The sequence below is a fragment of the Uloborus diversus genome, chromosome 2 (genome assembly GCF_026930045.1).
Source record: "Uloborus diversus isolate 005 chromosome 2, Udiv.v.3.1, whole genome shotgun sequence".
NCBI classification, from domain to species: domain Eukaryota; kingdom Metazoa; phylum Arthropoda; class Arachnida; order Araneae; family Uloboridae; genus Uloborus; species Uloborus diversus.
The window spans coordinates 156,140,332-156,166,274 of NC_072732.1; the positions used below are offsets into that span (position 1 = coordinate 156,140,332).

Sequence of the window (25,943 nt, forward strand, 5' to 3'; positions counted from 1 at the left end):
CCGATGTAAAATTAACATTCTTCAACTAACATGACTAAACACTCAAGAACCAAAAACTATTCTTTGCAATTTGAAATATTTCGCCAAATAAACAAAAAATACTAAAAATTTTATTAACAGTAGCTTTAAAATTACAACAAATAATCCTGAAACTCTATTGTTTGTGGCCAAAGTCGCCAAGCTACCACGTTACTGTAATCCAGCCGATCAGTCAGTGAGTGAATGAAGCAAACTCCGACAGATTAGCGGTCTGATCTTTTGAACGAAAACTTTTAATCCCGCTCTCTATCTGACCATTTGTCTCACTATCTTTCCTTGCGTACTTGGATGACCTTCATATATTGCATAATTTGATCTTTCTGCCAAGGATAAAAATCTTCCAATACACTGATCTTTTGTTGCAATTTATTTTGACTAAAATAAAATTTGTTTCGTCTTTAAATTCAGAAGAAAAAATAGAAAAAAGTATTAGTAAACAGGAGGTCAAACCTGTCTAGTTTCCCCTATATTATGCGGAGATATATACATACATATATGTGTGTGTGTTTGTGTATAAATACAGATATTTAGCCAAAAAATCTTATTGTCATCTGTCGGGCCGATTGCCTTAGAACATGTGTTATCGCCTTGTGAATTAATTGAGTGCATGAAATTTTTTTTATTGGTTTTCTAAGAAACAAAAAACAGCTTTAAGTTTTGGGAATGTAGTTTATTATATCTTTAAAGAAAGGTGCTGTCACTTCATCCATACCTTAGAAATTTCACCCCTCCCCCCTATAGCAGTCGAGAAAAATGATCAAGAAGATTTTTAAACTTTTGTAAGGGAAAATAGACATGCAAAAGATGTATTGCAATTGCAACGTATGAACAATGCACTTTTGAATTAAAAGGCATACACATTAATTGGGACTTCATAACAATGACATGAATATAAGCAACATATAGTCAAGAAAAGTATAAACAGTGCTTTACTGCAGAGGCATAGCTAGACCCGACTTTCGGGGGGGGGGGGGGGTCTTCTTTTATATATATATATATATATATATGTGTGTGTGTGTGCAAATTTTTTTAGTATTAAAAAATATAAGAGGGAGGTGAATCTTACATACTTTGGAATGGGGTGCCCAAATTGCGATACTTGTGTCAAACTAAAGCAAAGAATTTTTTATTTTTTTAATGTTATGGAAAATTCAATTTTTTTTTCTTTTCCCTCCATTTAATTCAAAGTGAAATTTTCTAGCAACATTCTTGTCAAAACCAGTCTATCCAAATCAGGTGGAAATCAAATATCTGATGAGCGTGTTCCGTACATTTCATTGTGACTGCTTAATTTAGAGAATAACACACATCTACAAAAGCTGACATCCCTGAAAGCTAATAGATACTTCCCATTTCCGCCTGTAAACTGGATGTTTGACTTTCAATCTCATCGGTGGTCAGACTATAAAGACTATTTTTACTAACTTGGTTTGCACTAAAAGTATGAAATAAAAAAAAGACTTCTTGAATTATATCCCGCAAAAAATGAAATTGCTTTTCATATCGTTATATTTATATGTTGCTTTTTATGTATTTACATTTATGCTAATTCTAAAGCAGTTCATAAAATTTGAATAAAAAAAGTTAGGGAAGAAATATAGGCGGTAGAAAGTTATTTGCTCAAATGCATACCATCTGTTCTCCTCTCAAGTCTTTATTTTTAATTTTATTAGCTGCTTTAGAATTTACATAAATATCTATTTGAGAGAGCAACATCAATTTTCGGGTATTATAAACAGAAGTCTTTTTTTATTTTCTACTTTTTAATCCGACCCAAGCTAATAGAAATAATCTAGATTCACTTCGTTTTTAAACATTTTATTCATGTAATGCAATGCAGTTTTTCTTTTGAATTAAAATAAAATTACCTTCAGAAGGGTCCGATGGGACTAATGCTGCTTTGCAGACTGTACTTCGTTTTCTTCAGACGACGTTTACTTTCTCTTTTTAGAGCAATCCTTTTCGTCATTTTAATTTTTTTTCTTTGGGTTTAAAAAAACTTGTTATCGGTTTTGCTCGCTTGATTATACAACAACTTTCACTTAGAATGTACTATTTTAAACAGATTGTACATTTCCAAAAGAATACGCAGTAAATACTGGCTGAAAAATCAATGTGATTGCAATGCAAAGTTCGTTTTGACTATGACCTATGACACACACGAGACCAGACCAACAAAAACCTCAATCGTCTCGAATTCCGGTTATGCTATCATTTTCGGAATCGAGGTCCAGTGATCTTTAAAGCAGCAAACAAAAACATTTTCTTTGACTCAGAAACAGAGGAATTGTCTTCAAGAGCTGAGGAGGCAGTGGAAAAAAGGTAAAAATGCGTTCCGCGAATAGGCTTTCCAGGAAGATTAACCAAAGGACAGTCCTTTCGCGCACTTTCTTGGAAGAAGAGTAAAGGGGTGAAATTCACAGGTTTGACATGCAAGATGAACATTTCAAGTTCATGGTTTAAGGTCATTCAAGTTAAAAGCCATTTTGCTCTGTGATTTGGATTAGTACTGTTCTTTGGTTGCTCTGTTTCTTAAAATTGTGATTCCTTAGAAAACCGAAATGATAAGAGTGAAAAAAAGTATAAGTTTTTTTCAAGTGATGAAAAAAGGAAAATCATAGAATACTGGCCAAGTTAGATTTGCAGCAATTGCTAACCTCAAAAGGATAAATAATGAATCCAAAAAAAAAAAAAAAAAAAATCAGAGACCAAAAAGCAATGAAAGACTTTTTCTTGAAAAAAGTATGCTTAAAGTTTCTTTTACTGTCAAAATGATTCCTTAAACTCTCAATAAAGCACTTAACAATGTAATAATAGAATAAATACCTAACAAAACTAATAAAGAGGAATTTTAATCAAGAGCCTATATTGTCTTTAGTATCGATTTCAAATTTTCACCATCATATTTCAAATTTCTATAAAAAGTTTCTTAAAGTCCACGTATTTCAAAACCTCTTTATCTCGATTTTTTTCTTTAATGTGAAATTCAAAATATACAGATTCGACTGTATGCAATATTCCCACTGCGCGGCTCATAAAATTAAACATATTTAACAATTTGCAGAATCGATGACAAAGAAAGCCTGCATATACGTGGATTTAACAAATCAATCTCATTTCTAAAGCAAAGTGTCAAATTTCACTCAATTATCAAAAAAATTGTCTCAGTAGAGGGAGGCGTCTGTATGCTTGAGGGTCACACATGGAGCAGATTTTCAATGGCATTGGGGGGGGGGGGGAACAAAGTGAATTTTTGACCTTTGTCATTCAGAAAAAAGTAGTTTTGATTTTTTTTTCTTTCTCTTCCCTCTTCTTTTTCTCTTTTTTTTTTTTGAGGCTAATGTTTCGGGGGGGGGGGGGGTCCCCAACCCCCCTAGCTACGCCCTCGTACTGATTCTTTGCTCAAGGAGGCAGAAAAGAGAACTAAAAAAATAACCAGAACACTAGTAATTATCAGTTTTCATTGAAAATTCTAAAATTTTGCCGTAAAATATTATGTTAGGGGTAGTAAAGTAATGGAAACATCTAGAAATCTTTAATTACCCCCGCTTTTACAGTACAAAAAATATAGCTGGTTTACCGAAACAATAATTCATATATTAAAACTATTCCTGGATAGCCCAACAGCTTTTAGAAATAGTTGGGTCTTTTTAAATCTTCTCTGGTGGCCCAAAAGTGCAAAGAAATTGTTGAAACTATCAAAGGCCTTTAGTTGGGTTGCTAATGCACCAATCCAGTGTTTTCCCGATTATGTCGTACCATGTTTGAACTTCCAATGAATGACCCCACCCTCCTCCTTAAAGTATTTTTTGGGTAGTGTCTTAGTGGATTAGAGAAGGTAAATTTAAGAAATAGGTGTCTTAGTTATTTTTTTGTAGCACAAACATCAAGTTCTAATATTCTAGGATACTTATCAAATTTTTGTTTAACATGCTTTGAATTTAATGCCCAGGCATATTGAGAAAGAATATTAAAGACTGAAAAAGAAAGAAATTTTAGAAGATTCTCCAATACCCATTTTAAGTTGATATGGATAAGAACATATCTACCCAATCAGTTTTTTATTCCTTTATTTTGAGAAAAATATTGTTATGGTACTGAGCAGAATGTCAGGCTATTTGAAAGTTAAGTTTTTCTTGACAAAAGTTTAGTTATACAGTGGAATCTGCTTAATAGGACTACCAGTTAATCGGACCAGCTTCATATTTTGACCAAATCTTGAAGAACCAAAACAAATCCCAATACACAAGCCTAATATTATTCACTTATTGGGACCAAAAATCTGTTTAATTGGAAGGAACATGACAATAAATTGGAAAAAAATTATAAATTGTCCGCTTGAAGTGAGTCAACAAACTTAGTAGTTAGTGCAATAAAAATTAATAATGGTTCCTTGTAACTTTCAATAAGATCAAGCAATATTTACAGGAAAAAAAAAATGGTTAGCGAAATTTCCATTTCATGGCAGCACTGTTTCAACAGCAAATTTCTTCAGTTCAGTTAGCACATTCAATAATATGAAAATTTGTTCAAGAAAGAAAAAAAAAAATTAATTGTAAAATACGTAATTTACGTTTCATTGGAGTTTTTTTATAACTGATTAATTCTTTGTAGCACATTTTTTTTAATCTCATACTTTTAGCTTTTTCTGGCTATTGAATTGATACTGACTGGAGCGAATAACTAAAATCGCATCAGTCTGCACACGTTATTGAACCTGTGTAAAAAGATGGTTCGCTTCATTTTAATGTATTTTTTAATGAACAAAATTTCGGAAACAGCAATTTTTCATCTTTGTATGCTCACTATGCATATGGGGCTCACAATAATCAGAAGGGTACTTAAATATTTTGTTTATAGCATGTCCAGTTAAGCTACACGGGTCCTGTTTGCTTAATCGGACCAACCGGTAATTAGGACCAAATAGGACCCAACGTGGCCCTAATTCACCAGAATCGATTGTATTTTATTTAGTCTTTATATTAACATAATAATTTTAACGTCAAAATTTCAACTTTATAAGCATAATAAAATAGCAGTAACATCCTTAAAACTGAATAAACAACAAGCAGTTATGCACAAGTCGAAATATACTTGAACTGAATTTTTTTTATTCAAAGTTGATGTACTTATTCAAATTGCACCTCAACCATTTTTCTTAGGGAAAAAAGGAATAGAGTAAATCATTGAAACATACATCAAAAACTGAATAAATGCTTCAAATGCATCAGACTCTTTCAAATTTAGTTCTTTTTAAACAAGTTGAAATACAAATGTTTCATATTAATTGTAAAAATCTGTACACAAACACAATGAAGTAAACAAATGAACAAAATGTTGGTGCAAACAAGTATACTTCAATTAAAGGAATGCATAAAATATAGACTTGCAAAAATGTAAACATTTATTTAAAAACCATAGGACTTCCAACAGTACTCATATCTGGTAAATTGTGTATTCCTTCTTTATCAACTATTTTCACTTTAAAGCTAGGTAAGCTTACAAGAAAACGATTGCCTATCTCCTTCAGGCACTTCTGGATTAAGTCAATTCCTTCTTCTTTACTCATATCTAGTAGAAAACAAAACAAAATCATAGAAATAAACTATTACAAATGTTAAAAAAAAAAATAACAATAATAATACACTAGAAAAGCATTAAAAAAAGAAAAATGTTCGCAATAGTATACTGTCAAAGCACAAGAATGTTAAGAACCCTCAAGAGCAGTGTTAGAAACAAGCGGTTGTTGTCACCTTTTTTCCCAGGGTTATACACATATGCATCCTGCAATGGCACATGTGAACAATATGAGATGTTTTAAAAAATAACATTAAGTAAAGAAATATATATATTTTTTCCATCTCAAAAAATTCCATGACACAAAGAAAAGAAAAGACAAGTCAATCCTGGGGACAATTTTGCTCTGCGAAATTTATAATATTTGTTGAAAAATTTAAAAAAAAATGAAAAAAAAAAATTAATGTTTACATGTACTTTCCTTTACCCTACATATGTGCAAAATAGCGGTATTCAAAACACTTTTGTACCTTGCAAATCCCTGCTCTGGCTCCGAAAAAACAAAACGGTTGAAAAATTCCCCGTTTACATATAAAAAGAGGTTGCTCAATGATTGTACCATAAAAAGTGTCCACATCAATGCGGCTATTGAAACTCATAAACTAAAAATAGGTCAACATGCAAAATGGTTTTCACGTTGAAACAGACGTGCTGAATAGCCCAATTGCATGCAGGAATTATAGACCCGTAAATCTAACTTCAGTGGGGTGCAAGGGCGCCCATATAGGGGGGCAAGGGGGGGCTCGGGTCCCCCCTTGGAAAGTAGAACTTCCTTGCTTTTAGTACTTTTTTTTGCAAAAATATGAAAATATTTCTTCTCCAGCCATTAATGAATAAATAATTAAATATATCAAATTTTAATGACTCTAATCTGTCCTGAAATCTACCTCCATGGAGGAAATATCCTGCTAAACCATGGTTAAAATTTCTGAGCCCTCCCTTAAAGTTTTGCATATGGGCGCCCATGGTGGTGTGTAAGGTTTTTGAAACTTTGCAAAATCAAGATTATGAATTTCTTAGAGGCGAATAGTCTGTTGACTAGTTTACAGCATGGCAGGGCCGGATTTGGAAGTGTGGAGGCACCGGGGCAACGAAGGAGTGGAGGCCCCTAATCAGGGTTCGAAAAGATCATCATATTTTCAATAATATCTGATACTTTGATATATATTTTAATATTTTGATATATATGTATGAATCCGACCCGTGAAAGTTAGGATATTTTGTAAAAATTTTATTGTGGGGGCCCCGGGGCATTAGTCCCCGCCTGCCCTCCCTTAAATCCGGCCCTGTAGCATGGTTTCAGGAAAGGTAAATTGTGTGCTACTGATTTATTGCCTTTCTATGATAAGGTAACCTTGGCTTTAGATAACAAAAAAAGTGTAGATGTTGTATCAGACTTGCTCTAACCTTATGCAGGGTTCATACACTTTTGGTTAAAAAAAGTTCCCTGACTTTTCCAGGTTTTCCAGGTTATTTTTTAGAAAATTCCAGGTTACTCTCTTCATTCAAAATTTAAGTTTAAATAGTAATATTTTCAAAATAATTAAAATTGTTTAAAGTAGGAATGCAGAAGAACAAATTTCTCCCCTTAGATTAAAAAAAAAAATCTTGGATTTTTTTTTTCTTTGTTTTCTCTGTCAAAATTTTAAGTTTTTTTAAAACATTTTATTCAAAATTGTTTTAATTTGTTTACTATTTGTTGAAAACAGAGTACTTTCAACTTATTTTAGCTTTTTTTTGATGTCACGCGTAATATTATAGCGTTTTGCTGTAGTCCTGCAGCAACCTTTTAGCATCCGCTTTTGGTTTACAATACTTTTTAATTTCTTATAAGTAGGTTACACAAAACATATTGAGCAAAATGCAAAGCTAAATTTCAGTATAAATATGATCAACTTGTTGCATCAATCGGCATACCATGTAATGCATAGTAACAAAAATCAACATCCGCCAATCATAGGCCAATGCCAATAATCTTTTTTTTTTTTCCACATATTAAAGGACGCTTACATTAAAATTTCAAATTTTCTTTTCCAGAAAGTAATAGTTACTTTTTAAAAATTCATAAATTTTTGCACATTTAATGTTATTTTCAATATTACACATAGATATAAACATCCAATTCTGTTTCTGGAAGTTTAAGTCTACTTCCATTGTGCAAACGATCAAATATGGCGACAAAGTGAAAATTTTAAAATAATAAATAGATTTTTGGATTTGTAGTATAAAAGTAGTAATAAATAATTAATAATCCTTATAAAACTACAATAAAAGCAAAATAGTCAGTATTTAGCACATAAGAGTCGAAATCAATTAAAACAAAAAAAAGTTTTGAAGATTAAATTTTGCATTTTTCCAGAAAATAATTACAAATTATCCGGAAAAAAAAGCACAATTTGTGTTGTTTTCAATAATTTGCATTGCAATTAACATCCAATGCCGTTTTCGGAACTTAGGCGCTTAAAAAATCTTGTGTACTTCCATCTTGGGAATGACCAAATATGGCGGCTATGCCCAAAAATAGTAAGAAATAACTTTTTTAATTTGTCGCATGAAGAAAATTAAAAAATAATAAATCTTCATGAAACTACAATTCATTGAAAAGTTTTTATCACATTTGCGTCCGAGGCAGTGAGGATAAGTTTAAGTTTTAAGAACAAAAATTTTCATTTCTCAAGAAAACTATTTTAAATAATAACAGAAAAACAATTTGCAGACCATTTTTTGTTATTTTCATCAGTTTTCAATTAAAGAAAACATCCAATTCTGCTTTGTTTTTAGAAACTTAGGCCTTTTAGGATCGTATTTACTTCCATCTTGTGAATGACCAAAGATGGCGACTACGTTTCACACGTAGCTAAAATGATTTTCCGATCAAAAAAAAAAAAAAAAAAAAAAAAAAAAAAAAAAACGATTTTCCCCGATCGACCCTCCCATCTACAGATTGTGCTTCCGAAGCAGTAAATTGTCTTCTCTCCTTTTAAGTTTGTGCATAATTGCTGTTCACCTGATTTTTTTTTCCTTCGGAACTACTGAGAGCCAAAAATGGCGGCTGCTGAAGATTTTTTGGATCGCCACTTTTTTCATTGCTTTAAAATTGTTACAATTTTTTTTACATACATCGATAAAAATGAAGATTAGATCTCATAAAACCAAATTCCCTGGGAAAAAATGGGGAAAAGAAAAATTTTGGGGACACATTTGGAAAATTCCCTGACATTTTTGACTATGTCATTTTCCATGATAATTCCAAATTTTCCCGGAGCGTACGAACCCTGAACCGAATAGAATGTTGTGGCAACCCATTTAAAACTTTAGGCAGTAGAAAAAAATGCGTTCCCCTCACTGAATCCATGCAAGAAAATCTTCGCTCTTTTGGCGCATGTTTCGTTGTGAAAAAAAGAACGTTCATTTTTCGATCGCAGTTTTTAAGTGCCAGCGTCGGTTTAGATAAAAATTTACAACATTTTTCGTGAAATCACAATAAAAACGAAGACTAGATCTCATGGTACTTAATTCCTTGGGAAAAAATGGAAAAAAAATTTTTGGAGGACAAAATTTGAAAACTCCCTGACATTTCCCTGACATTTTTGACAGTGTCATTTTCCCTGACAATTCCCGGTTTTCCCGGAATTCCCGGAGCGTACGAACCCTGTTATGGGAAAAAAAAGTCAGGATATTGGGTCCAAGTTTCAAGGAAGAACACTGGAGATTTTAAACAACATTATTTGAGGAAACTATGGCTTTATCAAGCATTCTTTGTTCAAAATACACTAATTTAACAAATAAATTTAATAACATCTCGAAATTCTAAAAGGGTCCTTGTAAAATAGCATGCAAATGACAAAAGCTTTATCAAGTGTTAATTTATTCAAGAAAAAAAAAACATCCACTAATACAATTTATATTAGTTTCATTAGCCTTGAGGGACATATATGTCACCTTAGCTACAATTTTAATCCTCATATACAATAGCTGATAATCGAGTAACCTGCGAGTTTCAACAATGAAACTCGCTGAATGAATGCTGAACTCCATCCGGTAACTTAACTGTTTTACTGGTAAAACTGTCATTTCAGGGGAGTGAAGAAACGAAAAAGTAGTCAACAATGAACCCACCTACTGGAATTTAGGGTTAATCCACTGGAGTTAGGGTTACAATTTCAACTATCAAAATATCAACAAACAGGCAATGGCTTCGTTCAAATGTATAAGAGTAGAAGCAATTTTCACCTGTCATATCCTGACGGGTGACTTTCTAGTTATGTTAATAAGTTGGAACACATACACTCAACTGGCCAGAAGTATAGGGATGTTTTAAAAATTCACATTTTTACGAATTTTGAAAAATAAGTAAATTTTTTTACATAAAAGGTACACTCCAGCTGTCATTTACCCCATCAGAAGTTTAGTCTACTATTCATTTAGAGGAACCGGCAACTAATTGAAAAAAACCAAAAAAAAAAATTTTTTTTTGATTATCCTTCATTGTAAATTGTTGAAACTTAAGTGTAACCGTCACTGAGAAGAGTGCGAAAACACTCTTGCAGCTTTGACAAGCTGGCGATTACTTCCGGGTCATTCTTCAAAAAATTTAACTTTTCTGCCACATGGCTTTTATAGTAAGAACTTCAAGGAACAATTCATTTAACAGTGTTTTTTAATTTCATCAAAAATATATCTATTTGAACCTGCCAACAATTTTTTTATAATAATTTTTATTTTAGTATATTTTTGGTTCACAATATGAATTCTCACCTTCGTGGCATGTCACACTGTTTTTGTTGCTTAATATCTTGTTTAACTAAAAGTATATACTTATTTATCATTCCTTTCACAAGTGTCTCAAATACTAATTGTTTAAGTATATTTAATTTAATATTGTGTTTTAGTTTGTTTTGCTAGGACACAGAGTCATGTCACACAATAAATTATCACCTCCGTTACCTAAACACAAAATGACGTTTCTCATTAATACATGGCAGTAATGAGATCAAATTTTATTTTCCATGATACAAGGGAGCCCCTTTTTTTTTAATTTTTAGCCATAGTTGAAGTTGTGAGATTTTTGTTGATAATCAAGAAGATAGATTTTGCTTTAAATACTTAGATTGGTTATTCTGACTTCTCACCTTCGTGAACTTGAATTTCAGGGATGTAAATTAATGTAAAAAAAGAAATGAACATGTTTTCACATGTTTAATCTGTGCAGATTGTAGCAACAAAGAAAAAAAAATTTCTTGAAAAATGTATTTATTGGACCTAGATTAATGGAAAATTCCTCACCTCTGTGACAGACCTTATCAATGTCATTATTTCTGAGGTGAAAATAAATGATAGAGGGGAAATACATCAATAACAGGCACTCTACCAAAATCAAAAATTACCAGTATATCCTCAAATTTGCTAAATACTATTTTTTAACCTACATTTGAAACTACTAATTAAGCCGAACTTTAATTAAGAGAGCAAATATTATATTCCCACTAATAATTAAAATAGTCGATTGTTTGCACAATTATCAAAATTACAACTTTGATATTAAATTGGCTTCAATTTTTAAATATTATTTTTTTTTCCGTGAACAAGGAATTTTTATAGATCTATTTATGAGTAAAATAATTGGAACTTAGGGCCATTGTTTATGGTTACTTCTAGTCAGGGGCGGATACAGGCAACCATTTTAGGAGGAGTCATGCCGCAGGCCGGATAATGACCCCCCCCCCCCCCCCCCCCGCAGTTCCGTGACCAAACCTACGGTTTTGGGTTAAATAGAATTTTGAAACTGCTTGGGCGGCATTAAAAGCACCAAATCGGATAGGAATAAGGCACTTAATAGAGCATAAACGTTTCTAATTAATTTCATAAGCAATTGAGAGAAGTAATATTTAAATTTTTTACTTTTAAAAATAATTAATAAAATGGAAAGGTAACAGAAATCGTTTACATTTTATTCATTCAGAGTTGGAACACAATGAGGACGGATACTATTGTCGGCGGTTTAGGGTGGGAGTCATGACCCCCCAGGACCCTCCCCTTGTATCCGCCACTGCTTCTAGTAGGTAATACTTTCATGTAAGAATTTAAAAAAAAAAACAAAAGGTTTTGAAATCGAAAAATATTTGCATTCAAAAGTTGCGTTTTCTAATGAATGATTCTTCTGATTCTGTTCTTGTGTGTGCATGTTCTGTGTGGTCTGTTCAATTAAGTTATTATCGTCAAATATAGTTTCTAGATTTCTTGATCATTCTGACAGGTAGGAACATTTTTCATGCTTAAATTGAACTTTTTCTTGATATTTATCATAAATAGCTGGGAATAAGCTATAAATTTCAATAGTTGAATTGCCGCCTCAAGTGAAAAGTTGCATTCTTCTGCTTATGTTGTCATATAATCTGTGTGTTCATTATTCAGCAAGGTAAATTAGGCAGAAACGATATTATTTCATACTTGCCAACTCTACTATTTTTAACAGCAGACTCCCGTTTTTTGCGTCCATCTCCCAATTTCCCTTGTTTTACCATTTTCTCCCGTTTTTTCCATCAGTCATCAAAAAGTTTCACTTCAATAGATGGCTTCCTTTTCTAGTCATCTACCAATGTAAGGGGGAAAGAATTTTTCCAATTAATAATTCATTTAGTAAAAATTTATTTTTGGAAGTTATCCACATTGCATGTTCAGCAAAACACGTGCTTTGTCAAAAATTGCAGCAGATTTCAATCCCTTTGCATCTAGAAAATATTTCTATTATTCTAAAAGTTTGAAGTTATTTAAACATGTGCTACCCTATACCTACATTATATTTTATTTCCATAAAATATTGATTCTTTTTTTGGATGTTAGTAATTAAATTCTTGTAGAGTGACTTTTTTGGTAGAGCCTATGGAATGTACGAAACTTAAAGCAAATTCACTCATTTTTTGGTTTTTCCTTCGCAGTACGAAGGAACTGCGTTTTCTTGCTGCTATCAATTAGCTCGCATCTGCAAAAAATCCCCATTTAACTTTAAATTCAGTATTTATGTTATTTAAAGGCATAATTGAAGATTAAGGTTGTGAAATATGTCACTGTTGAATCACCTACATACCTCTAGTGGAATCTTCTGTTTCTTTACTTTCTTCTATATCTAATTTTGTGCAACTTTTCGATTTTCAACGCATTTGAACGTTTTGAGGTGTGCCGAATCCATTTTAACCATTTTTGGAACATGTCTGTCTGTGTGTGTGAGACCAGTTTTTTGTCGCTGATCTACAGTAAAAACTATCTTATGAAATCAAACGAAATTTGGTACACGTATGTGCCCCTATGTGAACTTGTGCCCATTGGTTTTTTGCGCGAATTCCTCCAAGGGGGGTGGAGCAATGGGACGTTTCTTGAGTTATGCGTGCCTGTTATTCCCCAAAAAGTAACTGGCGGAATCAAACAAAATTTGGTCCATATGTTGCCTCTAAAAGGTACAGCGGCTGATTCAATTTTGATGTCAATAGCTCAAACAGGGGTTGAGCTATAGAAGGTTTTATATATATATATATATATATATATATATATATATATATATATATATATATAGGTTTTGTCGTTAATTGTGGCGCTGTATCCAGAGTTCGCCGATATATCATGTCATGACATATATCCGATATTTATTTTTTCAACTACAGTATTTTCAATGTAAAAATGAAATTAATCATATTATCATTGTTTATTCATTATTAAAAATAACCAAAAAGTTAAGTACTATATTTTTATAATGTATTAATACGTGATTAATGTAACAAAGTAGTATAATATTCCTATTTTATTTATATTCACAAAATTATTAGTAATGTAACAGTTTTAATTCACATTGAAAGTGCCTAATTAAATATTAAACATTGGTCAGAAAAAAAGAAAATGTCTTATGACTCTGCACCGACTAATGCATATTTTTTGCTTCCAAGTCATATAACTGTAAACGTAGCTAACAAAAGAAAAATGAGTAAAACAGTTAATGCTAAATTAACACCAATAAAATTGATAAAAATTAAATGAAATATTAGATATAATATATATATATATAAATAGTAGAAGAAACCTTACTTTTAAGTCTACATAATGTAATAACAATATAAGGAAATAAAGAGTGATTTGAGGACATATTTACTATTTTGAAGACTTTTAATTTGTGTTGGTGGAAAATATTGGATACATATCAATATATACGATATATATTCGTTTGTTTCTACACAATTCGTTTCTAGTGAAGGTATGAATTAGCTTTATTTCACAATGCATAAAGCATGATTGCAATAGCTCAAGATGTAACTTCAAAATAGTAATAAAAGGCTAGTGTAATGATAGACGCTGATAGGAGCTGGTGCTGATGCCAGCTGCTTAAGGTGCGTCTGTACCCCCCCTCAGACCGCAATGCTGGGGGGGGGGGGGTACAGACCCGCAATGCTGGGGGGGCACGTCCTTAAGGGGCTTAACGTCCTAAGAAATTGAAGAAAATACATGAAAAACTAGAGAACTAAGACTTATTAACATTGCTAATATATACTGTTGGCCACTGAGAAAAGGCCCTACAGATTGCAGGAGGCCTGGAGGAAGTTATGTTTTATTTTTTAAATTACGATTTGCACAAGGCAAAATAACAGCTACAAAATGCATTATTATTATTTTTTTTTGCAGTAAACCAGCTGTTAGATACTTAAAATAACTTTATTGCATCTAACTTAATCAAGGATGGAACAGAAGAAATAGGTTGACATTTTCAGTGAGTCAAAATTCCAAATATAAAGTATTGAGGAATTCCAGTGCTGTGTTTTCATCTATAATTGTTACCATGGCAACCTTTTTTCTTTAAGTGAATCTGTGTGCCATTACAAATCGAAGTATCTGCACAGATAATAGAATTACGTTGCCTATTATGATTCCTGTATCTCATGATAATGAACGGAATCAAACAAAAGTGTACTCACAAGTAGCCCTTAGAGGGTATAAGAGCTGATTCTATTTTGGATTCAACAGCAGAAAAGGGGGCGGCGCAATCGAACGTTCTTTTTTTTTCCATTGTGAGTGCCATATCTCAAGAAGTAATGCAATGTTCTGGATGAAATTTGGAATAAATGTAAATCCATATGTAAACAGGCGTTGGTTTAATTTTGGCACCAATCGCTCCATGGGGGACTGATTTTTTTTGTGTGTGTGAATAAAAATAGCTTTATAAATGCAACAATAAGAAAGATAAATCATAATAGACTGTCATCTGCGTATTTCGGGTGTTTTAATTGGAGCAAAATGATCAGAAAATTGCAATGATTTAAACTTTTTAACTGGTGCCATCTTGTGTTTGTTAACAAATAAATGTTTGTAATTATTTTAAGCAACGTTTTAAAAATAATTTTCATTCCCTGCTTTGCTTTTGAGATAAATCGGGAATTGGGATGGTCGTCAAGTTTTGGCGTGTGTAATTTTGTTTTTGTTGGGAATATTGCTTCCTTGTCAAGCATGGGGAAGGAAAAGAATCATAAGAAAGATATAGAAGAAATTTTCGTGATGGATACAACATACTAGTTTCTTCAATGGTTGGCAAGTATGATATTTTGATTTCAGATTTGCTTGATTCTATGCTGATAATTTTGTGAAAAGCTAGATTTGTTGATCATATTTTATTTTTAAAAGAATGTTTTGTTAATCACAAACTTGCAAAAGATCAGTTTTAATTAATCACAATTTTTTAAAGGGACTGGGATTTTGCATTTAAAAAAATGGGTGTACAAAAACTAATGAGGTGCCCCGGACATTTATAAATTATGCACCACATATCTATACAACAGATATAACTATAAACTATAAAAATTGAAACTCTTAATAAATTTCGGGAAATAGTTCAGGGAAAGCTCTATATCAGGAAACCAAAAATAATTGTTACCTGGTCTGTAATATCGATCCATAATACTAAGAGCAAAGAAAGATCCATATCCATGTGCAGCAAATGGCTGTTTACACATAGTTGCCAGGTAATCTATGAAATAAAGCTCGCAACCATTATCATTATCATTATCATGTCCAGCCATCAAAATGTTGACAGAATATGGTGTCTGGAAAATAAAAAAACATTTGCAAAATTTCACTCATATTCTTAAAACAAATGCATTTCAAAGTTGTTTCAAATCCTGCAAAGATGAATTGCAGTCGACTGTGTAATTAGAACCTGCGTTTTCTAGTTTCCATTCTTTTAAATAAATAAATGAATGAGTAACTAACCTTAAGTATATTAAAAAGTTAAGATAAAACTTTGAACCCTTTTAACCCCTTTGTTTGTTATCCAATTCCCCCCCCCCCCTTTTTGTTTAGTAGCTACTGTGGAGTTTTAGTGTAATCAATTTTTTTTGGAACACAGTGGTGATAATTAACAGACATTTTGATTGATTGAAAACTCATTTATATATTCAAAACAGTTTTCTACTACAAGAGTTGTCCCATCCTCTTGACTTGGGTACAGTTCAACTTGTGCAAAATGATGCATTTTAAAATAAATTGCACACCTGAAATATTCTAAAATTCAACAAATATATACAAAAACATACCTGCATCCAAATATATCTCTGTTGTAAGATTCCAATAAAAACTTTTAAGTATAAGTTCTGTTTTGCTTTCACACATTTAATACTTAAACTTGAATGAAAATATAGCATATTAAAACATTAATCAACCCTTTGGGAGTGATTGCAGTTCAAGATATGCTTTCAAATCAAAAACTATTTTATGCTAAGATTGCGCACAAGATACACATGCTCTAATCGACAGAAAAAAGAACCCCTCTTTTTTTCATACAAGTGTCAATTCTTCAATTTTAAAAATACACGTATTCACTAAAAATCACATTAGCTTTTCAAAAATTTTAGCAAGCTTGAGGGCTCCCAAAAAGAGAAAAATTGTCTTCGGTGTAGAAATCTTTTATGTTTTCTGGTTTAGTTAACATAATTACTGACTTCTTTTTTTATTTAGATCATTATTATCAAGGAAATTCCCTGCACTGGTAGATGAGAAAAACGGAACATGTTGTGTTCCGGCGGTAAGATCACAACCCAAGTAAAAGAAAGGGGAAGTCTTAAAAAAAAGGATATAATTTCTGTTTGTGCTAATAGTTAGGGTCCAACTTGGATAGCCTTGTGGATATGGTTTTTATAGAAGCCAAGCCGCAATGTCAGTGTTTTTTTCTTGTCTTTTTAGCGGGATATTTGTCGTGTATTTGTCGTGAATATGAAATGGCAGCTTGTGTTGTCAGTTAAGATGTCACATAGATCTTCCAAACTTTGTAGTAAGTCGAGAAACCATTCTTCAAATATTTTATTGTTCATCTCTTTGGGATAGCAATCTTGCAAATTACTGATATTTTCCCTGGCCTTGAATTAAAGGTGCAGATTAGCGGTGACCACTTTCTAATCGAGTACAAAAAATTTAAAAGCGTCATCATTCTAACGTGATTTTTTCAAATATCTTCATTGCCATTTTCTAATGGGCACGTTCCAACTCTTGTCTTCAAAGAGAAGCAAAACATTGTTTTTATGTAAGGCAAGTTCCGAAGAGGAGCTGCAGTAGAAGCTAGTAGATGGGGCAGGGAGGAAGGGGGGGGGATTGGGGGAAAAAAGTACTGAGATGTCTAGGAGTTGCTGTTTGTTGTCAAACCTTAAACTCTAACGGGGAACATCTAAGCTCGTTTTATTGCAAATGAGATAAACACATTTGCTAATGGTGTTCAACTACTTGCCTTTCAAACAGTAAGCATAATCTTCGAAAGGGAAAGGGAAAAATGCAGAGGCCAGGGGAGGAACTTATCTCTCATTTCATCATCAAGCAAGTAGCATTATTTGCGCAGGTCTCTGACAGTATGTAACAATTGTATTGTATTTGCATGTTAAAATACACAGCAATACTAGTGTGCTCAGTAAAAAATCTTATATGTGTTATTTTCTTATATCTGGTGTAATATATTGGGTAATATGAACGTAATAGTAACTAAAGAGTGTTACTTCATTTTTAGAGGCTTTATGTTTAAAAATGCATTTAAAAGGTTGTAAAAAGTTTTCAACAACCTATTTAAAAAATTTTGTGATTTATAAAGAAAGAATCCTATTTCATAAAAGTTCACTTGTTGTGGTGGAGTCGAATTGATTAACTGTGATAAACAAGGGTTAGCCGTAATAGCATTTTATGACCAAAAAATTTTGTTTTGAAGGCTAGATTTCTAACCCTAGGGGCCAAAATTTAAACCCTTACGTTTTAGATCACATTGAATCTTTTCTTTCCTGATTCATTGTGATTAAGATCCGTGATTGGCCCAAGGGATATATTTGTAAAAGTAATTTTCAAATGGTTTTGTCTTGAAAAAAATCATTTTATTTCTTTGGCATACTTTACAAATATGGTACTGGCAGCATGTGACTACAGAATTTCATATTGGCAGTATGTTTAATAAGAAAAAACTCATATTTGGACACATGTATCTGATTTCTAAAAAATTGCACCTATACTGAAGAAAAGATTTCAGTAGCATTGAAAAATTGATCTTGAAACAAAATAACACTAAAATTTTAGAAACAAAATTTCATTTCTTAAAGCTTCTAAATACTACACTACTTTATTTCTGTAACAATGTTAACAGTTTTACCCTGCTGCGTAGAAAATCAGCCAAGTTCCTTCTAGTATAGTTAGCTGCAGCTGTAGGAGAAAGTTCATAGCCTGGAAGAAAAAACAAAATGGAATACACATGAGATTTAAAAAAATTAAAGTAGTGCTTCAACTCCTTTACAGTGTATAATATTTTTAACCAACAAATTCTATCGGAATCAGAGTACTGCAAGGAGTCGTGAGCCAGAGGCTTTAATATTACAAGAGTTGGAGTCTGTCATTTTCTCTCCGAATATATTTCTGCCAAGGCTGCAGAGTCAGAGTGATTTTGGGAGGGAAATGGTAAGCAATCAGGGATCAAAGGCATTAAAATTCAAAGAGTAGGTGTCACAAAAATTTATCTGGAGTACATTTTATTTGAATGTTAAATATTTTTTGAACTTTATTTTCTTTGAGGAACCACAGAAATGCGCTCTCATGAGCATAGATAATAGCTTCCACTGCATAACACTTTCAGCACATTATTTATTGGTGAAAATCACTTTGAAATTTAAATTCCACAAAATTTTAAAAATTGAATCAATGAATTTTCTAAATGAAAAAATGATAAAACAAACTAATATGTTAATTTTGGATAATAATGTGATTATTTTCTTTTTTATTTCTTCCGGTAGTTCCCAAATTATACTAAGTTTAACAAAATCAATTCTTGCATTTGTCCTGCTGAATTACTGAGAAATTTAACAAAAAATCTCGAAATGAATGGTTATTTCCACAAACTAACCTTGATCAACAAAAAAAGACAAATTCTAACAAATTAATACTTAGCTCTATATAAATAACTATTTCTATAACCAACAAAAATCACATGAAGGACATTTTTAACTTTTGAGTACAATTTAGTAGCAGTGTTTATAAACAGAAAAAACATACCATTTCTCATCTTATACAGTTGGATATTTTTCGCAATGAATTCAGCAAATTGAACAGTATCACCAGGTTCTCCACAAACTAACATCAGCAAATGATCACTTAATTTATACATTTTATCAGCATCTGTAAGGAAAGTATCATTTGGTACTATAAAACTTTAAATAATTTGTTGTACACTGGTCCTTTAATATTAACAAGTTTTATATTTCAGGATATTTTTTCAGCAGGGTTGAGCGATTTAAATGACATTTTTGCCCTTGTAAAGAAGGCGGATAGGCCTGTTTTCCCATCAAAATGTAAGCAAATTGTTTTATAATCTTTGTGTTTCATTGTTTTATAATTTTCAACTATTAATTGTTATTGTATAAGAGATAAGAGGTTATTGTTGTTATAAGAGGTTATTGTTCAACTTTTCAAAATGCGGCCCGCCAGGTGATCAGTAACCAGAATTCTAGCCAGTGGGCTCTTTGCAGTTGGACAGCCCTGAACTGAGACATAATAGAAAACCTTCATTAGGTAAGAATAGATATTACTTTCACAGAAAATTTAAAGATAGTTTAAGCAAAAATTTCCATGTCTTTTGAGTGTAGAGTCCGTAACATGCTATATATCTACCTACATCTTTAGAAATTCAACACAAATCTAAACTCTTTTCAATGCTATGACATAAGTACACATAGGACTAATCATTTACAAGAAGTTTAACTTTACTATTTGCACTAACCGTGAGTAGGAGGCTAAAACATCCTTATGAAGTGTAGAGTCCGTAACAGCCAAATACTGTGAAATGCCCCTCAAAATAAAAACCAGAACTTTATTTATTCATATTCGAGAAAAAAAATGGGAACAGATCTTTCAATTAATGATTTTCTTCAAGCTACAAATTAAAAAAAAAAGTATTGTTACAGAAAGAAACACTGAATAATAATTTGAATCGAGGAAAGCCTTTTATGTCAAAATCTATGTGTCATAATTAATACTTTTCAAATGATATCGGAGGATTTTGTTAAATAGCCAAACATAAAGACAGGAAGATTAGGAATCTATCGATACCTGGTTTGATGGTCAGTTCACTGTCGTTCTGGAGAAGTAATTTCTACATCCATACATAGGTACTAGGGCTAGGCATTGTAGGAATTTTTACATTGTGATGCATTGACAACCTTACATCGTGATGTAGCGATGCATCACAATGTAAGGATTTTTTTTATTTTCTTTTTAAACTAAACTTGCTTGTTTAGGTTTTACAAAATATAAGGTAGAAAAATTATACATCATACCAGATACGAATTAACAGATTTTAGCACCCGAAAGAAATTCAGCAGGGCTAAAAGCACAAAGTTAGCGAAAAATATGGAAGACAAGTCTTGAGACTACAATGAGCCTGTTTTTTCAATGCAAAAAGATGTAAGTAAATGAATGCAAAGTCATACATTCCATTCAAAAGCTCAGATATTCTTAAAAAAGGTTCCTTGTAAACAGTAGCGAGAGAGGGCAGCTGCACCTGTTGACCCTCAAAGAGGATTTCATTATGAAAAATATAAATACTTTAATTCTAAAAATTTCTACCAATATATCTTAAATTATATTTAATTTGACAACTTTAACAAAAATAAATTGCTCAATACTGTAGGAAGAGGGGGAGGTTACAAATATCACATGTAGGACAAATTTTACATAATATGGATATGTTATTTATTCTTGTCTTTCAAGCTTTTGTTGTAAAACAAAAATAGAACTCGGTTGTTTCTAAAAATTATATAAATTTCATATTTACATAAAAAATTTATAAAGTTTTTTTTTTTCTTGGGGGAGGGGACACTAAGAGTTATCAACTCGTTCGACATCTGTGCTAGGAACTCCACTTCTTGTAACACTAAAATACATGTTGCATTTTTGGTTGCTAATTTGCTCTTTAAATTTTGTTTTTACTTTTGTTGTTACTAGCTCACCAACAAATCTTTCGTCCATAACTAAGAACGCATGTACAATTCTTACATGTTTTAGAAGAAATGAAGGCATAACTCTTCGCACTTTCATTGTGAAACCAGATGGGATTGACACACTGCTAGTGATGTAAAATACCTGGGTATTTATTTTTAGGGGTAAATACCCAGGGTATATACCCGGGTAAATACCCAAATTGGGTATATACCCGGGTAAATACCCAAATTGGGTATATACCCGGGTATTTATTTCAAAAATTTATATTCAACGAAAATACTTTTCTGTATGTATTCCACTATGTATATATATATATATATAACTAACCATATACAAAACAATAAATTTTTGCCCAAAAATTGTATTTCGATCACATATTCAAAGAGTGTGAAACAACTTAGCAATCTAATATGATATTCGCATTAAATGTGTTGGATATGCTTAATCAATGTTGATAGCCAAATTTCAGATATAAAAAGCCATTCTACAAAAAGTAAAAAGCTTAACTGATTACAAAAAAAGTAAACATCAATTTTTTAACGTCCTATCTTTTATAACCCAGTAATATATCCCTGCATGACATCAAAATGTAACGAGATGCCGCTCAATTTTTTATTTTTCTTTATTTACCTATATCCTATATGCAGAAATTTCCTCTAAACCTAGTTCAAGTGTTTAGGTGTGTTCTGCAGATAACGTATCAGTCCTTAGTTCGCTTAATTCATTTTGATATTTTGACTTCCACTTCATATTGTATTTCAAGCATAGTGTGAGAAAAAATAGAGACGTTACAGCTAATATGCTTTAATTTAAAGAGTAAAATAATTTAAAAAATAAATGCAGTACAACATAAATGTTAGCATAAAAATACTTGATTGTTCCTTTTTCGGTAAAATGTGTTTAAAGATGTTTTACGGTTTATGTTTTTTAAAAAGAAAATCATCACCTTTTGATATCATCTTATTTTCTTTTTGCAAAATGCCCAGTTACTGGGGAATTTACCCTGCCTTTGGATAAATACTCAAAAAATATTAACCTTCCCACCCTACATCACTATTTGGGTGTATTAAAAATAGTTTGATGAATAAATTTTCATCATGCAGTACCGAGGAGAAAATGCAAATGAGCAAGGCAACAGAAAACAATATTTTGATTTTTTTTTTTTTTTTGCTTATTAATGTGAAAACCGTTTCTATATTTGCCTGGTTATCACTTAAACATCAATAAAATAAATAAATAACATCATAGTCTTAATAACTTCTCAGTTTATTCTTTCAAACATCCCTCATGCTTCCTTTTTTTCCCTTTTAGATATGACTAACCTAGATTGTGATTTTGAAATCCTGAAGTTCATCTTTGAATTACTTATATTTCTCCAATCATGACATTGAAAAGAAAGATTCTTTGGTTCACGATAGGTTTCTTTCATAATTTCATCAAATCTTTCAATAAAAAATATTATAAACTGTGTTATACATATGTATGTATCAGTTTTACCAATTATTTCATACTTAGATTTTTTAAAAAAATTCCCATTCACTTTTTGCATTTTTTTGTAAAATACCCAGTTTTTGGGTATTTACCCAGACCTTGGGTAAATACCTGGGTAAATACCCAAAAAATATTTACCTACCCACTGGGTATTTACCCGATCCACATCACTACACACTGCTAATTAATATTAGTGGGAAAAAATTAGAGATTAAAACCGCAGCAACCCTGGACCGGTGTCTGTACAAAGAAACAGTATCGATGCATTGGTTTAGGGAAAAATTCTAAACCGGTTTAACGATGTAGGATGCAAACCTGTTTTTGGTGATGCATCGTTCAATTTTTAATTATATATATAAGATTTTTAAAATTCTAGGTTCTAAATTACTTTCAGAAATTAATTCTAATTCAATTGTTTTATAATTTGTGATTTCTTGTAAGGTATTTTATTTTTTATTTTAATTAGGCTTAAGGTGGAACAGTCGCCCATGGATGGATTAAAGGAGGAGGGGGGAGCCCCCTAGTTTTGGGAGGATTTTTTATAGTAACACAACATACCTTCTAAAATCTTGAAACAAAAAATCATGATTTTTTTTTCCCTTTTTGAATAGTTTTAAAAGTGAAAATAAAGAAAATAACAAATGTTTTTTTCTAATATGTGAAAAGAAAACAGAAAAAAAAAACACTGTACATTAAATACATGTAGTAAAGCTGTCACTGGTGTTAAAAATTACTATTTTCAACTGAAAACCATTAGGGCAAGTATATAAATGAAAATACAGGCTAAATGAAATACATCCCCCCCCCTTCCCAAATCTCCTTCTGAGCTACCAGAACAATCGACTCATAGTGATTTATTCCTTTCTTTTCGGAATGTTAATTTCTAATTAGCATGACTTCAAAAGTGATGTACTTTGCATTGTTATAGGCCAGTGGTGCCTATAACAATAGACCTTTCCCTGGCTCGCGGGCCAGATGTACCCCGGGAAGCCAATTCATGTGGTCCATTGTTAAGTTCAATGCAACAAATCGGAAAATATATTCTGGAACTTACAAAACAACAGGGTAGCCTTTATTTGGTTTTGAGAAAGAGTGTTGCAAATTTGAAGCAAAACAGTTAGAAGTTTGTGTAATTACTTCGTGAAGTGAATAACTTCACAAGGTCAAACTGGATTTTTTCAGAACCATGATAGAAGGCAGGGGTGCCCACCTAAGGGGGGGGGGGGGCAGTGCGCAGACTGCACCATTGGAATTTTTAGGGCGGTCAGTTCCAGGGGTATTTTTTTCTTTGTTAGGGGGGTTGCCCCCTTGTTCTTAGGAGGGGTGGGCACCCCTGATAGAAGGCACAAGGGAAAGAGTTAAGCAAAGAATAAAATTGTCATACAACAAAATAGTTTTTAGCACAATTAACGAATTTTTGGGCAATTGGCACAGCAGTTTCATCCCTTCTTTCAACAGATAGAAAAGAAAATCCCCGACTCCACCAGAAATATCCATGATTTATGATTTCCCTCACCATTTTTCCTGATTTCTTGGTTTTCTCAGGGGCAAGGCAAGCCTGGAAGATTACAAGGGAAGCTTTTGGGACTAGTAAGTTGTTCGCGAAATCGTAATTGATTGGAAATAAATTCGTAAAACATAGCGTTATCTGTATAGTAATTACATCAACCTTTTACGTTTTGTCACTCTTCACCCCTTTTGCTCCAGGTACTTTTAAATCTCTTTGATACTTTCGTACAAAATTACAGAATCATGTGAACATTAACAGTACAAAAAAATCACACATGACAAAATACATGAAATGATGCCTCTGTCCGGCACTAGCCAAGTTATAACATTTTTGGATTGACAGAACATAAGAAAAATGGGAACCATACCTTTGCTGACAACAACAATGCTATGAGCAACACTCATATCGGAGGCGACTATTACAAAATCTTTGAATGCAATACCTATAAGGCACTCCATAATTGTATATCAAATGATAAATATTATTTTTAATGAATTTTCCCAACTCAAGCTTCTAACTCCATTCGGGTTGCTCGAGATTCGAGCTGAATCATGAGGCGCCCTCTGGAAAGATGGGAATGAATCGGCAAAACTGTTGGGGGAAAATTTTTAGGGAAGGAAGTGTTTACTACTCCTCGATTTTTCTAGCAACCTTTGTAGTAACTTGGCGTGGTTTCAGACGTCCTCGATATTTGGCGATCACGTTCGCGTTGTTTATTCCAGCGAGAAACAACTGCGCCTCGTGCTTTTTCGGCGTACTTTCCTATATGGATAGTATTTTAATGATCTAATTATTGTAATTATAGAGGAATGACTATTGAAGTAGGGGCGAAGTTTTCCTCATTTGAAAGCTTGCAAGACAAATTACGGAAGAAGAGAATTTTGTGCATTTTGATGTGCAAGATTCTGCTAAATTGACGAGTGGTGTTCATATTCGACACATTAAAAACATGGAAATGTCGAATTGGTGTATTACAAATTAAAATACACCAATGTTTTTGGCGGACGAGAGTGCCAAAAAAAGGAAACAAAACAAAAATGAAAGGAAATCTATAAGTGAGTATAAGTTTTGTGTGTTTACCAGTACACCAAACTGACATATAAGAAATATAATCTAATTTTCTTACAAGTTGCTTCCTCTTTAAAAAATAATACTACGTTGCATGTATTAGCTGTTTTATAAGGTTATAAATAAATACACTGCTCAAAATGTGTCGCAATTCATTAATGACTCTAAGTTTGCCGATGATTGGTTTTATGAATCGTATTTAGTCACCAAAGAAGACATCTTGTTTTTGAGACCTCGATTTGGTGTATTTTTCATCAACATTAATGTAGCTTTCTGTTTGATAGTACATTTATTGCATTGACTGACATTTTTTATACTAAGAGCTCCTACAGCTCAACAGGCACTTAAAATAGCAATAGGTAATTATTTTATACTTAATGCCAAATTGCTTCATGTAATATCTTTTCAATAGTGATTTACGGCTCTTTTACTGTGTGTTATTCTTGTTGCACTGTAATGTTTGTATTATATTCCTGGCTTCTTGTTTCTTTTCATGGCAATGCATTGCTGGGCCAGTATTTGTGAGGCTACTTTTATCTAAATATGGACAGCATCTTGTCGAGTAGATGTAAATAACAGCTAAATCGTTAGTGATTTTGACCTAGATTAAGGCAACTATGACGTTAGGCGACTGCAATGGTTTGACGCGCGTGAACGAACGAAAAGTACCCAAGGATAATTTGGTAAGGCAAATTTTAATAATTAAGTTTAATTTATGTTTCACAAAAGAACTAGATAAGTGCCCAAAAAAAAACAGTATTGAAAACTT

At 32.2% G+C, this 25,943-nt stretch overlaps 1 protein-coding gene across 1 annotated transcript; it reads right to left on the reverse strand.

The window, feature by feature from the left end:
• Nucleotides 1-5,420: 5,420 nt before the first annotated feature.
• On the reverse strand, nt 5,421-24,662 carry LOC129217440 (proteasome subunit beta type-2-like). Its single transcript, XM_054851738.1, has 5 exons — nt 24,474-24,662; nt 19,162-19,284; nt 18,269-18,339; nt 15,527-15,695; nt 5,421-5,610 (listed from the first exon to the last, which is right to left on the reverse strand). The coding sequence occupies exons 1-5, from the start codon at nt 24,562-24,564 to the stop codon at nt 5,444-5,446; spliced, it is 621 nt and encodes a 206-aa protein (XP_054707713.1). The 5' UTR covers nt 24,565-24,662; the 3' UTR covers nt 5,421-5,443.
• Between the last annotated feature and the right edge of the window lie 1,281 nt (nt 24,663-25,943).